The sequence below is a fragment of the Sinohyriopsis cumingii genome, chromosome 1, assembly GCF_028554795.1.
Source record: "Sinohyriopsis cumingii isolate HCF-2022 chromosome 1, ASM2855479v2, whole genome shotgun sequence".
In the NCBI taxonomy this organism is placed as follows: Eukaryota; Metazoa; Mollusca; class Bivalvia; order Unionida; family Unionidae; genus Sinohyriopsis; species Sinohyriopsis cumingii.
Window position 1 is genome coordinate 31,567,190 of NC_142961.1, and position 18,584 is coordinate 31,585,773.

Below are 18,584 nucleotides of genomic sequence, written 5' to 3' on the forward strand. Positions count from 1 at the left end.
AATCTATGAAGCCGCTAAGAAGAATGTCACAAATATAGTCCATGCAACAAAATCAGCCAACTACACTACTATGATCATGGAATGTTCCAGCTGCAAAGAGCTCTTCAAGATTACTAACAAGCTGATGTCAAGGAACAAATCTACACCACTTTCAACTACCTTCTTTCCAGTCGACCTTCCGGACATGTTTGCAAATTTCTTCCGTGACAAAGTACAAACCATTAGAGATAAGCATGATACCACAATTTCAATTGACTTGTCACCAAACAGTTGGGATACAGAATTTGAGTGGCAACCATTAGATGCATCTGAACCTATCTCTATGGATTTTGTACATACAATCCTGCACCAAAGTCATGTGAACTTGATCCAATTCCAACATCACTGCTGCTTGAGTGCTTAGATCCAGTATTGCCTTCACTAACTGATGTTATTAATACCTCTCTCTCATCATGGGAATCAAAACTGCTATTGTAAAGCCTCTGCTGAAGAAACCAACACTAGACCATAACGATTTAAAGAACTACCACCCAGTTTCTAATCTCCCATTCATAAAAAAAATCTTAGAAAAGGTTGTTCTATCCCAGCTTGTACCTCATCTGAATTCAAACAGTCTTTTTAGCAATGTACAATCTACATATCACCCTTGCCACAGTACTGAAACTACTCTTCTGAAAGTAGTTAATGACATTCTCTCTGCTTTGGATAGTGGAAAGATTACAGTCCTCACCGTCCTTGATTTGTCTGCAACATTTGACACAACAGACCATGATATATTACTTCACCGTCTCCAGTGTGTATTTGGCATTCATGATACTGCCTTACTGTGGTTCAAGTCCTACTTGGTCAACAGGACACAAATTGTGTCTGCAAATGGAATACACTCCAGCCCAGTTGATCTATGTTGTGGTGTTCCACAGGGGTCTGTTCTTGGACCTGTTCTCTTCATTCTATACACTCAGCCACTCTCAAGTGTTATAGATCATTATCCAGTGTCTCACCAATTGTACGCTGATGACAACCAAATATACAAATCTAGCCACCTAGAGGAAGTTGATGCTACCATCCAAGATGTAGAGAGGTGCATTTCTGATGTGAAATCATCGATGACATGTAACAAGCTGCAGATGAATGATGATAAAACTGAGGCCATTCTGATTACAACACAAAGACTTTCTCATTCACATCCTTTACCTCAAACAATAAATATCAGCAACACCAACATTAAATTCACACAATCAGTACGAAACCTAGGTGTTACTCTGGACAGTACTCTCACATTGCACCAACATGTCATGAACATATGCAAGGCTGCATATCTTGAGCTGAGATGCATCAGCTCCATTCGCAAATATCTTTCAGCTGATGCCACTAAAACACTTGTGTGTTCATTAGTACTTTCATGACTGGACTATTGTAACTCAATTCTGTCTGGTTCATCTCAATATCTACTCCAAAAAGTTTAAAACACAGCTGCTCAGATCATACTTAGAGTACCACAATCAGAGCAGACCTCCCCACTACTCTGTACCCTACACTGGCTATCCATTCGATCTGAATCAAACATAAAATTTGTTCTCTGTGCTACTTTTCACTGTCGGACTCTAATCCATCATACCTATCCGACCTCATCCATGTGTACACACCAGCAAGATACTTATGCTCCTCTTCTGACAACCATATACTCATTATTCCCACTATGAAAACAAAGTCATATGTACAGCATTCTTTTGCATACCAGGGCCCAGCAACGTGGAATGAATTGCCCACTGAACTTAGACACAAAGACACAGTGATCACATTCAAGAGTGCTCTCAAAACTCCTTTATTTCGACTGCAAGAACAAACTTAAAGACCTAATAATGTTTCCTACCTTAAATATTCACAGCATGTTTTTTCTCTGTTTTCTAATTGCATGGTGTTTGTGTTTGTAATCATATCATTATATGTTTTTTATCTTATAGATGTTGTCTGATGTTGTAAAGAGCTTAGAGCTTTTAAAGATTAGGCGTTATACAAAGTCCTTATTATCATTATTATTATTAGGGCAAGATCTATGAGCCCACAGGGGCATACATAACCAAGGCCCCTGAGGTGGAGGGCCCCACATCATAGGATTCATAGGAACAACAGGAAAAGGGGGAATACTGATTCAATCCCCTATCGTAGTCTGAGCCAGCTGGTTGGACTCCCAATGTTCATAATGAGGTTGCAGAGGGTGGAGAATGGGGAACTCAGTCCAAAACCTATCCCCATACCATGAGGCCTTAGTGTGATGATTTGAGAGTACAGGATCATCAACTGATGCATCACTAAGGAAGGTGTGGTGCTGATCCGTCCCCATGGTAGGGTGTGACACACTACCTCTGACAGGGTGGTGGCAGTAGCAGCATACTATCATATAGGCAGTGCATCTCTTCCTCAATGGGAGGCAGTGACATGCCATGAGTGGTGCATCTCCTCCACAATGGGAGGCAGCAACATACTGCTACATGGTTGCTGAATTTCCTTCAAGGAATGTAGCAATGTGCTGGGATCGGTTTTCTGGTCAGAAGACCCCTTATTTTCAGTAACAGAGAAGCCAGAAAATTCTGAGGAAGAAGGAGAATGAAGTTTCTTCTTTCTCTGATTCCAGCTTTCTGCTGACCATGATTTACAAAATGTACAACGATTTTTCCTTGTACATTTGGATGAGTGTCCCAGGAAGATTTCTTGTGGCCACACTTTTCCAGACTGAGTTGACATTATTCCTTAATATAGCAAATAAATTCAAATATTTCTAACGTTGACCTAGATATAAAATGACAGTAAGTGTACACAAAGTCACCCCAAGTCCAAAGGTTACCACTTAAATATTTGGGAATAAAAACCAATGGATAACGTAACACCATTAGATATAATTACTGACAGGCCAGGTCGCATTTGTGGTTAGAAAAAACACTGCACCAGGCAATTTTTCTCTGGTGTTTTGGCATACGTCTGATCACATCAACGTCTTTGAAAAAGATAAGCTAGCTGTGCTTGTTATGCACATAACTTAGCATGGACAAACGAGCTCCTCAAGGAACTGCATCATACTGACAATTCTTCACTCTAAGGGAGATGGTGTGCACATCAAATGGATGGTACATTTTGTTCATCACAAAAAAGAAAGCTAAACAAGAGCTATGGGTAAGCTATTGCTGCTATTAAATGCAGATACAGGAGGTTGGTCAATCAGGGGCCACAACTCATGCAAAATGCACTAGTTTATTTTGCTGGGGTAGGTGGGTAAAACTAACTTATGGGGAACCACTGACTGGGTTTATGTTCTATTCTTTTCTAGCCCTCCAATTACTTATTGGAGGCGGAAACAGTATGCTTGGACTGAGGACATGACATACCATAAAATGGTAGTACTAGGCACTGTATTAATCCACTTTTAATTGAATATAAAAATCCTCCTTTAAAGTGCAAAATGGGAGCAGATTTGAAAGGAAATCAAACTTTCATGGTAAATTCATTTTTAATACATCTTCCGTCTAAACAAAAACTATTTCACGATATAAACAGTCAACTTTTTTGAGACCAACAGCCAGTTGTTCATAATGGCAGACAAACACAAACAACATGTGGATAAAGATAGGATGAATGAGCAGACAGACAGGAAAGAATTTTTTTATATAGTAAATTAAGTTTCTCTGAAAATAATTAGCTGCACACATTAATATTAGGAAATTACTTTCTCCTACCCCAAATCCAGCTCTCCCTGAAATATGGAAAACATCTTCTATTTACCATATAGATGAAGGGAAGTAACTATTACAGATTAAATCCTATTGTTCTCATTTGGTGGCCACCCATATCATAGATGATATTAGTTTATGCTTAAGCAAAACCTATAACAGGATGCTCGCATGTGCAGAGAGGGGTGGGAGGGATTGGTGGTATTGTAAGTATTTTTGGAGAAACATAATTTACTACAAAATTTTCTTTCTTTGTCAGATACATTACCCAATCATATTAACATTATTATAACAAGTGAGAGGGAGAGGACATGCTTGAGCATCCATCTTCCACTCATGTCACCCTGTAGGAGTATATGACTGCTTTACTGGATGGCTGAATGAAGTTAGAACAACAAAAAATTATGCCATTATACAGGTGCAAGGGATTTCCCATCTGGATCCCACACCTGACTATTGCCTTACATTCAAAAGTTTCCCAAGTGAATCCAGTGAAAGTTACAAGGTCATGCCTGGGGCTGAGATTGTGCTCCCATAGCATAATAACTGTCTGGACAGCTATCAACGGCCCAACAAGATTCAGCTCTCTCACTCTGGAGGCCATGTCATGCAAATAAAAGCTGGAGAGAGTAATGCATACCAGCCAGTTGACTCAACTATGTCAATTTAAGAAAATAAGTTCAAAGGCCAGGCTCTTGGATGTTGCTCATATTTTATGAGCCAAAACCTTCACAAGTCATACCTGATCCTGTGATAATTCAGAGTATGCCAAACTAAAAAAAAAAAACTTTGGCCAAGGGGACAGTGCTTGTACAGTTATGTCTTCCTATTCTGCCATCTCTGAAGGCTACCTCTTCATATGATAGTCAGTTAAAGAAAGCAGATAGTTATAAGTTTCTTGCCTGTTATTTGATTCTAACAACAGGTTACCATAATTATGATTAAATACTCACTATCTTTTCTTGTCAATTTTGTTTTGGAAATTTAGAAATTTCTTTCGTTTTGTGATCCTTTCTTGATGTTCTAAGAGCTATGAAGAAAAAAATATCTTTGCTTTTAAATATCAAGCACATTTGTGGCCCCACTTGGTTATTTCATATTATGTCATCATTAGCATTTTCTACCACTGGACCAACTATAGCAGTGGGTGATGTAATATACTCTATGTTAAATATCATCCAAAATGGTATATTTCTGGCTAAAATTGTATCTTTCAGTGTTCAACTACCTTCTGTCACATCTTCATCATTACCATTACATCAGACAGGGGTACCAATTTGAACTCTTGTCTGTACTTTAACATTTGTTATATAGTATATTTTTTAAAAATTCTTTACCAATTTTAGGGTCATTTAGAGGGCAAATCAAACCTGGTCCTCTAAGAATGTTTCCAATACTTTTCCACTTTTTCTAAGGGTTTTTGAAGACCAGGAATCAGATTAAAGTTTTTCAAGACGTGTGTGAACCATGGTAACAGCAAGGCAGAAAGATAGATGCATGACTAGCAAAGATGATTACTATCAGGCTCCTGTATCTTGATGCAGGATCTTAATGACCTCTGACAACTTGCCCAGAGAGACCATGGGTGGCAGAAGCGGCAGTCCTCAAGACATATTCCATTGTACAGGTCTTTTTCTAACTTTAATTGCTTCAAAGACCAAGAGTTCTACTATATAATTTAGTGGTAAAATTATATGCATCTATTAATACTGCTATTTCATTTATTTCTTTAAGTTGACAACTCCAGGTAACTTTCTTCATTTTCTATAACAAATAAGCATTACTGAATGAAATGTCATTTAAATTTCATGTACTGTGCAGATCTTGTAATTTACAGAACATGTAAAACTTTGAATTTCTCTGTTTGGAAAAAAAGTGATTTTACCTATTGGGATGAAGAATTTGTCACCAGTCTCCATTACTGTGCTGGTGCGATGAATCTTCACACAAATTTTTCCCCTTCTTATTGTGAAACACTGAAAGAAAGGACTAAATAACAGAAACTGATTCTAGATAAAAGAGACAATGATTTTGAAAATTAATGACCTAAATCATTCACATCATCTTTACCTCATTTCAATATCTCCTGACAAACTTACATGCAAAGACTGATGACAACTCTTTGGGAGACAGTAATTCATTTAAAAACAAGAGCTGTCAGAAGACAGCATTGCACATTCATGGTAGATTTAGGAAACTTAAAAAGGAATTGATCACAATGAAAATTGAACTTTCAACTCGAATAGAAATCATAGTGACCTATATTCTGCACTTCACTGATGATTAATTTTCATGTTTAAATCTGTTCCACAGGTGCAAGTGATGTTTTGTTAATGCCAGCAAAGCTATTCTCGGACACAAAAAAGACAAAAGCATAATGCCAAAGTTAAGCATATAATTAACAATACTCAGTGTAGCATAAAATGTTGGATCTTGTGACCTATGATCACGAGTGACCTATGATCATGATGAGAGAGCAGAATGCATCTTCTCAAATTCTCATAATTTTACCCTGAACAGCAACGGAGAAACTAAGACAAATATTATAAATCTTTTTGAAATGGCAGTGTGATGCAGAAAAATACGCTGAACCTAGTATTTATCATCACCTTTGCAGGTGAAGTAAAACTCAATTTCAACAAAAAGATTGGTAATAGGACCATGCAACAAATTGTTAATATCTAATGCAGTTAGTTGCTATAAATAACTTTAAAATTTTTAATGAGATTCGACAAGCAAAATATAATACACAAAAGAAACTTCCGTAACACAGATTACAGTACTAAACACAAGTGGGGATGCCTGTTTTAATATACACTATTTCACACAAAGAACTGATAAAACAATAACAAAGAAAAGTATTCAGTTTCAGAGATAACAAAAATGATACTTCTGTTTTGCTACTAATAACTTATTTAAGCAAGAATTCAGTGTACATGCAAGTCTTTATTTTAATGGCTTACCACTGCATATGCTGTAACTAACTGTTCTGTCTTTTCTGCAAGAGGTTGCAGGATGAGTGTCCCCATGTTGAAAAAGGGTTGGTCAAGCATTATAGACAGAACAAAGGGGTCCTCTTCTGTTGCTGGGTCACCATTGGGACCAACAAATTCATACATGCTTTTGGGGGCCAAACACTCTGTCAGTGATAAAATAATATAGAAGGTATATGCATCAACCAAAAACATTCAAACATAAATGGAATGAGACAATAATGTACATTACTCTCTGTACATTTTAATAGACAACAGATAACTAAATACGATGATACAACTAGAACTGAAACCTAAGACACCAGGAGCATGTATAACAAATTTGCTTTACTTGTTCTGAAAAAGCTGCACACTAAAACCCATCATTAATAAACTCATATTAACAAATTTTAAGAACCTAATAAAGTAATAATTTCAGACACTGGAGTTCTAAAAATTAGACACATACTCATGATAGAACTGGACCTGTTTAATTTCAAACAATTAGTTTTTATGAATGAACTCTTGATTGATCAATCAATCAGTCAAGAGAGTAATGGTGTATAAATTATTAATGACTTGCTAACTGCACAACATTGTTGTAAGCAAATTGTCTCACAGTATCTCAGTAATCAAGGAATGTCAGGACATTTTTGATCAATTAGAAGTAGTTGTAAGCAATCTCACATAGCATATTCCCAATCCTGAGCATCTTACCTTTAGAACATTAGCTTCCACATTTGGTCTTTTATTCCAGTTTTGATGTCATTCTATAGCTATGAAGTTATCAATATGCATAAAAAATGATACAGTCCTTTTATTTTCCTAAAATGTCCGCAGTAATCCAGACATCAGCTTCATCAGATGAACAGGGGCAAGCTGACATATTTTAATTACATGGACAGTGACTTTGGAACAGAACCATTTTAGTTGCTGGGGGTCCAGGAGTTTGCCATCACAATAAAAATACTTGCTACTTTCTGCTCTTGCTGTGTGTCAGTACAAACCCATAGTTAGTTTTTATGTTAAATCTCATTGATATAGGGGTTATTTTAAACTTTCTCTCATGTCTGTTTGAAAATGACTTCAGGGTATATTTTTGGAAACCCTCTTTACCAATGTAACTGAATGGTCTGCTTCCAGGACAGGAATAGTTCCCTGGTAGAGAAACATACTGTTTTATAGAAACCACATGGTAATTTCACACCTGTTACATTATGCATTTTAATATTAGTTCCAATACCTGTGTACATGTTTCAGTTACAGCAACTATTTTATCAAATATGGATAGGAGTTTCTAAGTTTAAACAGTTAAGTCCAGTATTCTGTTCACAAGTATATAGACTATTGTACATCTAAACCTTCAACCAATGCTTAATTCAGAAAATAAAGTCTGATGGATTCACTTTAGCATTAACAGATCTAAATTAACACAGGATCTAACTATACAGACATGTTTTTATATTGGAAATGTTTTTGGTATTCACCATTTTCACGTTGTGATGACCAACTATTACAAGGCACTGCTATAATCAGGTGAAAGTAGCATTTCCAAACTAGACAATCCTATTCAATCTGCAATGATTGTATTATTCTAATTAAACTTGTAGATTTCATCTAAGGCATTCAGATAATGAAGTGCTAGTGTTTCTATAATACAGAACATGTCCAAGTGATTAGTGAAAGCCCAAAGCATACATGCTAACCCTGAGAAGTATAAGTGTAATTATTGCTATTATAAATGGCAAAAAAGCATAATTTTGCTGTAAAAGTGTAATCTATATATTACATGCCAGAATTACAGCATGTATGAAAAAGATACACTTATTCTTTGCTACTAACCTAGTTCTGCTATTTAAAATTCTTGATACAAAGAGCAAAATTCATGTGGATTAGAACTAGAATACAAACACACAATATACTAAAAAATTATTTATAATTAGCACTCACTTTAACTAGTCTGCGAGTGTAACTTTTGTTGAATGATAACGTGATAGCACTGGAATTCTGCAATGAGTATGATCATCTGTTCAAAGTGCTGTTTTACATTACTCTCATGCTCTTCTTCTAAAGTTTGTAAAGCGGTGTTGATTTGTCCTTTTTCTGATCTGACATGTTTTGAAGCTTGAAGAGATCCATCTGCTCTAACATTTTCCATCATATGAAATCCACAACTTGCACTGAAAACCGTTTTGTTTAACATGGTACCATTTTCTTTAAAGGTATGGACTGGTCTGCCAACTAACTAGCTTATCAATAACTGAATCTGTGAGACAAAGTTCATATTTGAAGAAACATGTCTGTTGTCTTGGAAATGGGTCATATACAGTTGCTATAAATAGTAAATAAGGAAAGTACTCTTACTTTTTTCTTATGCCACGGTCTTCTATTTAAGAATATTCTCAAATTTATATAAAGAGATAATAATAAAAATGACAAAAAAAAAAACTTTTTTGCTTTATTTTAAAAAAAAATTATACCTAAAAAGCATAATCCTTATTCAGGCCAGTGTAAAACATATGGTGAAAAAAGCATAATGATTATGTCAAAAGCATAATGGTTGGCATGTATGCCAAAGGCAAAAGAAGTTTGATGTTCTGTTTAGGATATAAATCTGGGCTGCATCTAGGTTTCCAACAATTTGGCCCATGTGCCCCTCATATCTTGAAACAAGGGGTAGGGATAATACAAGTGAGGTAGGGAAATAAGTATTGATCTTTAAAATGAAACTAACTGGAAATGATGATTGTATCCAGAAAATATCATAAACATGCCATCTATATGTAACATAAAGAATTGCTTCATGCTGATGGCCTGTTTTGAGTAATTCCACATCTCAAACTAGCGTAGATGTCTCAAAGTCTGTATTTCCATGAATGAAATGGTTTTCTTCACAATTTTCAAATACCAATAACAAAACATGTCACTTATTTTGAATAATGGATGGGTCTTTTTCAAGTTCTCACTGATGGAGTTTTATTTTAATGCTGTTTGCATAACTTCCATTGTTGTTACGAAAACTCAGTGAGGGTAAACATCTTCACCTTCCTGATTTCCTGTTGCTCATCCTCAATACCAGTTCTTTCTTTGGAATCATTACCTCTCAAAACAATAAAATGGTGCATGAAGTATGGACTAGTTTCTCCAATGATACATGGTAGGTCTCAGATACGAGGCAAGCATAGATAAAACAGCCAATCAGAACATAGTATTAATTACCATCAAGGACTAATGTGTTGAGTTTTGCAGCAAAGACTTCCATGCATAACATGAAAAGAATGCAAAAGATTTATATATATTTGACAACACTTATTTTTTGCAACCTTCTGCCCATAGTAAACTATAATTTACATAACTGAACATCATAGATACAATGCTGATATGGTATACTACTAAAATGATTTGGTTAAAATTCAAAGGAAATGTTACCTAAATTCTGTTCCTGCTGTGTGTCAGCCTGAAGAACTGGAATATCGTTACTGGAGCTCATCTGTAAATCATATGGGAGTTCTGTATGAACTGACAGATTAGCACCAGTTGAAGATCTCCGGCGAGTTGCAGCTTCTGTAAAACAAGATAATGTTGTTGACCTGATAATGTTCATCCATACTGCATTCAAATGTGCTATCCTGTAATTAACTGCATGGAGGTTGGAAGGCACTGGTCATAGTAATCAATATTGTTTTAAGGGTTCTATGTTGACCAGACAAATTAATGTCAAAATTGATAGGTTATGGAGACTTTCCAAAAGAATCTTGTGACTTCAATACTTTTATTCCCAGATACAAAAGGAAATTGACAACACAATGCATTAAAATTCTGATAAAAATATATATATATATCAAGAAATATAGCCACAGTTTGAAAGTTATATATATATATCCTGACAAAGATCCAGATTGTACAAATGACAGAACCCAAACAATCAAGTCAGACTAATACATTCCTTCTAGCCCAAATTTCAAAACAATAACAAATCCTTTATAATTCTTCCAAGACTTAAAACAAATGGCTGCATATTACAAAGATATTCAGGGTATTCTAGTCTCTAGTAAAGTCTGACCTGAGCAATCTCTGTCAATTATGACCACAATAATGCATGGGTTGATTTTATTATATAATCTTACTGACATGAACAACCAGCTGCAGAATGTAACCAGTGTGCATGATGGTTAGGCAAAAATATGTGCTTCGACACTGCTATTAACAAAACAAACACAATGTAAAAACAGATATAAACTCCACTGACCTCAATTTAATCCATTGTTCGCATGACCTGTTAGAAGAAGTGACAGGCAAAGTGCATAATGTTCTAATTAACATAGCTAAAAAAAAAGTCAAACACCAATTACCTTATATTTAGTAATTTGTAACCAATTTACTTTAAAAGGAAGGACTGTTCTAAACAAAAACAAAAAAAGGCTTGTTACCATTTCCAAAAATTTACAGGTTGTGCAGGTAGCGTAATTTGTTAAAGATTGTAAGCTAGACTAAATTACATATCACTCACATTCAGTGCCGAAGTCATGTGAATACCCACTGAAATTAGCCAACCTTTCTTCAAAGGGAACAGTCATTGATATATAAAGTCAGAGACCACCTGTCAAGAGGCTGCTTTCTGTTGGCTGAAGGGATGGTCTCTCAAGACAGGTTTCACTGTAATATAGGTACTGAACATAATTTTGCACAATTTTTTACAGGTTGGTTGGGATGTTAACAATTCTGATTGTGTGATTTGCAGGTTCCTGATGCTGGACCAAGAAGACATCATAACCACTGAACTAAGTATTGTGAAAAAACTGCCTACATACATCAAACTTTGTTCCATACAGCACTGGTGCCAGTTGAAATGAAATGGTACTTCCAGCGAACCATTTCCCCCAATTTATTCAAATCATAAATATAGATGATCTAATATATGCATAAACCCTGATAATCCTGCTTTTGTTTGAAAATAAAAATGTTTATTGAAAAAATAATAGATACCTTAGGTTATGGGTCAGTCCAATTAAATGGTCTGTTTCTTCATTACAATCAGAATAAAAAATATCAATAAAGGCAATTTTTTCAAAAACAATGAAAACTAAACAAAGAAAACAAAATACAATTTAACTCACTACACTGGTGAATAGAGAGGATTTGATTTTGCCAGCTTGAACATGCTCATGACAAGAGTTACTAGGCCTTAATGATCAAGTGGTGCCTACTCACATCCTACCAGTTTTTATGAGTAACCAGTTCTCATCATGGTTCTCAAAATGCATAGATTTTGACATGTAAACAATGTTTTTTCTGCCTTTTAGTGCCTTTCAAATAAGTCTGAAGAGCAAAAATTAACATTAATTCATAAATGTGTTTATTTAAAAAGTGGACCTGAAATGCAACAAATTTATCCTGTTTGCATAGCTCAGTAAACATGTTTAATTAAGACTTAAATTAGCAATAAATTGTATATGGATTTATTTCATGGAAACTGACAACTTAAGGTCACTTTCAGATCCAAAGTTTGTAAACATTTGGACAGAAACAGATTATGTCAGGTTAAAGTTAGGAAAGGTTCATGTCAGTTTTTTGTCCTTATTTATTGGACTGACATGATTATTTCTACCAAGATAAGTACAAAAATGTTAAATAAAAACATATCACTCAATACAGTGGTATAAAGTGGATGATGAAAACTGTTATCGCATGTAAAGACATACGTTCTAATTTAAACAATTCTTCAAAATGATCTAAATGGCAATATAATAGCAACAGAACAAATAAGGCTATTTAATTTCAGTAAGCATATAAAGTAACTGTTATTTTAAATTAATGATAATAAGAAATCAGATTCTGAAAAGTGAAATAATGTTCGTATACTTCACAAGAACTGGTAGGATGCCTGTATATTAAATGAATAATTTGTATATGCCAAAAGCTATCTATTTATCACAGGTTTTGTCATGGGGGTTATGAAGAGACCCTTCATCATTCAATCTGTCAGTTTACCCTATCTCTTGCTGTAGTGCTAAAATAAAAAACAAGAGTCCATCGATGGATCTGACACTCAACTGGCTGAAAAGAATTTCCAACAAAATCAAGATAAGATCAATGCTTCCTTTCAAATGCAGAGTTTTACATAAGGAAGAGAAAACTAATATTAACAGCTGTCAAATAAAAAATAAATCCTTACTTTCTCGCTTCTTCAATAACATTTTGAGTCTCCTCTTTCTCCTCTTTTCATCCTCCATCTTTAAATACTCTGCCTCTTTTGATGGCTGGACTCCTATAATCTTGTAATCTGGAAATACATAAAAAAATTGAGATTGAAAGATTAAATGGTAAGAGCTTTAGGTTTGTTTATAAAAGCAGAAGATGATGGTTGAACATTTACAGATGTCTCTGTGTATCAGATCAAATGCTGCCCTCTACAATTCTACATCCTGATCAAATCTGATAATGACTTTATTTTTCACCAACTGTTCCTTTAGCACTAACTGATTTAATGCTAGTTTACACATTCAGCACTTGTTTTGGCAGAAATAAAGTTCATGTTATATCTAGATTATATTACAATCAGACATTATGAGCATTTCAGCGACCTTGTTATACCAGAATTCAAGTGGCTGTTCACCTATATAATATTTTATCTGATGATAAAATTGGAATCTGACAGGAGAGCATAGTGTCATAATTTGAGAGTAAAATTGGTATGATTCTGCCAAAGCCAGAATGGTTGGGATCACTTCAATTTGCATTGATTTTGGAGATTTTGATAGGTGTTAGTGCAAGAAAGCAAAGAAAAATCAGCGCAAGTGATGTTACTGCTACACACATGATTTCAGTTTCGAAACCACTAAAATAATCACCCATGAAAGAGAACTCAATGCCTCCCTGACTAATCTTAATTCATACAGGTCCTAAAAATGCCTTCATCAAGCAGAAAGGACAGGCAGCCCAGGGTCTATGGCGTTTATTATACTGATACCTCCTGACAAACTGCACATTTGCAATAAAGCTGGGTCTATGCAGTTTGCAGACATAGATACAACTTATGTGTGAGCATGTATATTAATCCGCAAGATGAATATAACAAATTTCATTAATATACATGTAACAGTTTCAATGAAATGAAGCTAATGCAAAGAGTTAACAAGCCGCACCTATGCCAACTCAAACAATACCAACAATATTGTTGGAACAATAGCCCCTCTAAGAGACTTATGCTCCACTGTTTGAATAGAATTTTCAGGAATTCAAGATAAGATTTCTTCCTTTCAACTGCTTAGTGTAGAAACCATCTTCTTGAGCGATAAGATTTTAAGATTTGTCACAATGGCATCCATGCTAGATGTAAGACTTACACAACTTTCATTTGGGCCAAACTAGATACATTGGAAGACTTTTGGTGAAACCTCATGTTCAGATGACCCAACATTCTGGAGAATTAGTTACCAGATTTTAAAAATGTTCATTGTGGTAATCATATCTGAGGTTAGATAAGCATAATTTTCATTCAGATATCATGATTTGCCTTTTGTGAAAAACCTCACGTCAATATGATTTTCCATTTAGGAGTAGCAATAGCAAAGTTTTCATGCTGGATGTCAGATTACCACCCTTTTTCTTAAGTACCAATCAGACATCATCAGAAGTCATCTGGCAAAAAAACAAAAATTTTGACATGATTTTCCACCCAGGAGTAGCAATAGCCACAGTGGTTGCTATATTAGCTATCAGTTTAGCACAATTTTTTTAATGACAACCAGTCACTATAAAAAGTCTTCACATGAAAACCCCGTGCAGATACAACTTTCCATTCAGGAGTAGCAGCAATAATGATTTTCAAGATGGCAGTTATGGTAGCCATATTGGATGTCAGATCAGCATATTTTTATCTTAGAATTAACTGGACATAATAAGAAGTATTTTCTTGAAAAACCCATGTTGATATAACCATCCATTCAGGTGGAGAGCCAACAACAAGATGGCCACTATGGCCATACTGGCTGTCTGGATGGTACCTTTTTTATTTAGGAACAACTAGAGGTCATAAGAAGTCTTCTGATGAAAACCTCATGCTGTTATGTCTATATACAGGCAGAGTAGCTATAATATGATTTTCAAGATGGCTGCTGTGATGGCCCTATTGGACATTGTTTTTAAATGAATTTTATTCAGGAAAAGAAGCGATAAAATGATATTCAAGATGACTGCTGTGTTAGTCATAGTTCACATCGGAACAGCATCATTTTCATTTCATTGAGGACCAAACAGAAATCATAAGAAAGTGCATTATTGACAATCCCATGTCGCTCTGCCGATCCATTCAGGAGTAGAGACAACAATAGTTTCAAGGGCCCCAAGTGGCTGAGTGGGCTAAAGCGCTCAACATTCCGGCTCACTGCCATCTCACCCATGTCTGTGTGGGTTCAAGTCTCAGGTTCGGCTAATGTGGGTATATGAGAAAGCCTGCCAGTAGCTTCACGTTGGTAGGTGGTTCTTCCTGGGGTATTCCAGTTATTCCTCCACCAGTTATGATGGCCACCATGTAACCTATCTTGTGCTGAAAAATGGCATTAAACCCTACAACAACAACAAATTATTTTTCAAGATTTCTGCTGTGGCAGCCATGCTGGATGTCTCAGCAGGACCATTGTCATTTAAGGACAACTAGACAGAGTACGAATGTGTGAGTAAAGTTTCATGGGAATCATCTTTAGGAGCAGTGATAACAAACTTGTGCTAATAGATATCTATCCAATAAACAGGGCATTCCATAAGCTCTTCTGGTCAATGACCAGTAGATCTAAAAGTGATAACTATTCACCTGTCCTTTGAAAGCGAGACAATAATGGTATAATATGAAACAACAGCACTGAAACATTCTTAGCAATATTTAACAAACATGACAAAAAAAAAGATACATTATTTGTTCAAAATTAAACAAAATCTTGCTGTCTACAAACCAGTTTCTGTTATTTCAAGTATAACTCTTTCATTTTTGTACCACTCCAAGGGCTTTATGCGTATCCTCTTAGATCTCCTTAAACCTTCTGGGGCTGGCTCTGGATAGACTGGAATAAAAGATGATACCTAAAAGTGAACTTAAACAACATAAATTGTCTAATTAAATGAGTTTTGAACTTGTATATGTTTGTCAGGTCATTCAAAAAGGCTCCTTTTGATTTCTATGTCCACTCAGAGGTTAATAGTCCTCTATGTAGAGAGCTAAAATATGTGGGCAGAAACCTTTCCTTGTGTCTGTGCAAGTGACCTTGACCTCAGCATTTTATCCCAATATCAACAGAAGAAAAAAAACACGATAATTTCCTTTCAGTTTAGTTTTCCTGGAGATACAAATTATTGTATAAGAATATTGTCCCAGTTTCTGTCCTTTCAGTTTAAACTGAAAAGTTTAATACTTATTTCCACACAGTATTACAATACATGGCAATTCTTGTGTTTACCTGGATTTGAACTTTTGTTGGGCTTGAATTATCTGAGACTGACCATTCATACTCTTCATGCCTGAGTCTGCATTCTTTGCTCCAGCATACAATGCAGAAAGAAGTTAGGCAAAAGCTGATTCGTTAACACACATTCAAGAGGCCAATCAGATTCAGCATTATGAATGTGTCTAGGTTGGGGCTGTGGTTCTGTTTTTATTCAATAAGGAAGGTTTGGGAAAATTGATCACCCGTTTCTGCTTTATGACAGAAAGGTTTGAGCTGGGGTTTTTTATTAACAGGACATGCAGAATTATGGATAGGAATTTAACAAATTGGATATTTTACTCCCTGGTTTGAAACTAATTTAGTTTTTTTAATATAAATCTGATAGTGTATTTTGTGTGCAGAGTCTTAATCATCAGATCTTAATCATGTGTTTTAGAATGCACCAAATGGCCAAGTGACCAAGACAAGTCCTGGGTGTTTTAAATTATATCGACCTGTTTGAGTGAGTGTTCTCACAGTGATAAAGTACAGTGCAACCCCACTATAACGTGCCCCGCTATAATGTAAATTCGGATATAGCGCGGTCGTGGCATGGCTCTCAAAATTTACTGTATTCCTTCGCAGATGAACAAATATTTTTTGTTCAGTGTACATGAAATAGCGTATAAAAATTTATTATCATTATGGGGAAGACATCGCATATGAATTCGAATTTAATATAATTGTGGTGTGGTTCCTGAAATTTTAAATACATGTACTTGTATTTTTCTTGTACTGGGAAGAAAAAAAATTTTAAGTATGAGAAATAGTGTGTAAAACATTATCATTTTGGGGAAGAGTTCGTGTATGAATTTTACTGTAAAACAATCGTGCCATAGCTTCTCAAATTTAACAAGACCACCCGGTTCTTGAAGTGTTATGCCAAAATAAACATAATCGGAAATGTTACTTATTACTGATCCATGAGTAAAGCCAGCAAGTCGTCTTTGTGATTGTCTTCAATTAATTCTGTATACAATCATTGCTCAAACAATAGCCAACATGTGTTTCTTCTTTAACTGCATATACAACCAAGCAGATGACAATGTGGTGGTTGATAAAAGATTCTCAGTTTAATAAACATCAAAAAACAAAAGCCGATAACATGTTTGCTGGGCTTGGCGGTGTTATTAGACGCAATCAACTGACCGGTAAATAATGTCTGCTTTATTAGCTGGATACTGAAAGGGTATGAAACTGTAAATGCAAAACCATTGGAGGCCTACTGCACTTAGTTCTCAGGTATTACATGCGTATGGTGTTTGTTTATGAACTTTTAATTAATTTCCTATTTTTTATAAAACTATTTTACCATTATGGAAAAGCAAGTTCACAAACGCAAGTCATTCTCTGCACTTTGTGCAATGACTAGTAAGTAGTTTTCACATGTTTCTTTCAATATTCACAAAATCTGAAGTAAAAGTTATATGCATGCTGAAAGCATGTGTTGATTATTAATTATTCTTGCTGTAGTCATTCATACAAATATGTGTACAAGTGTTAACTACTGGAAATTTGCAATGGACAAATTTACACGGCAACGCATGAGAAAATTTTAGCAGTAAGAAATTTGTACAGACACCGTTCATAGACCCCGGAACGTAATGAACATGTGCTTCGTCTTTTTTAACCTAGTTTTGCTGTTAATTTTTCCCACTGAATTCAGACACATAATGATGTGTGACAAATTTATTGAATAGTTTAAATATGCATGCAATTTTTGTTGTTGTTGTTGTAGGGTTTAACGCCATTGTTCAGCACACGATAGGCTATACATGGCGGCCAGTATTAATGTGGAGGAAGAACCCGGGAAAACCCCGGAAAGAACCACCGACCCACAAGAAGCTACTGGCAAGCTTTCTCATTTACCCACATTGGCTGAATCCGAGACTTGAACCCACGCAGACAGAGGTGAGATAGCAGTGATCCGAAGCAAAGAGCGCTGTAGACCACTCGGCCACTCAGGACCCCCATGCAATTTTTGCAATGGAATTACATATATTATGGATTAATTGCAAGCCCCGACGGCATGATATCAGATGGCAAGTAAATGGTGTTGATACTCTGTTCATGCTGTATATTAGACACTGAATTCAGACACAATAATCTGGGGAAAAAATTATTGAATATTGTAAATCTGTGTGCAATTTTTCAATGGAATTACATGCATTATAGATGAACTGCATGCCATAACTGCACGATAGTAAATGGTGTTGATATCCTATTCATCATATACATTAGACATGAATACATGTATATGTGCCAATGAGTTGTTCTCTGAAAAAAGTAAAATACTGTAAAACCCTGCATTAATGGAACCCCGATATTAACGCGATCCAATTTTGTGGACCCCAATTATCGCGTTATAGCAGGGTTCCACTGTATTAGCATTTAAAATGGCACATTAC

The 18,584-nt window shown here is 35.5% G+C and overlaps 1 protein-coding gene across 1 annotated transcript in view; it reads right to left on the bottom strand.

The window, feature by feature from the left end:
* The window catches only part of LOC149806645 (uncharacterized), a 108,964-nt gene that overhangs the window by 15,546 nt on the left and 74,834 nt on the right, over positions 1–18,584 (bottom strand). Inside the window, exons 18-22 of the mRNA XM_089956069.1 lie at positions 15,649–15,756; positions 12,873–12,980; positions 10,127–10,261; positions 6,689–6,864; positions 5,611–5,701 (exon numbers count right to left, since the gene is read on the bottom strand). Of these exons, the coding sequence (XP_089812195.1) occupies positions 5,611–5,701; positions 6,689–6,864; positions 10,127–10,261; positions 12,873–12,980; positions 15,649–15,756 (618 nt within the window). The remainder of the gene's footprint in view (positions 1–5,610; positions 5,702–6,688; positions 6,865–10,126; positions 10,262–12,872; positions 12,981–15,648; positions 15,757–18,584) is intronic.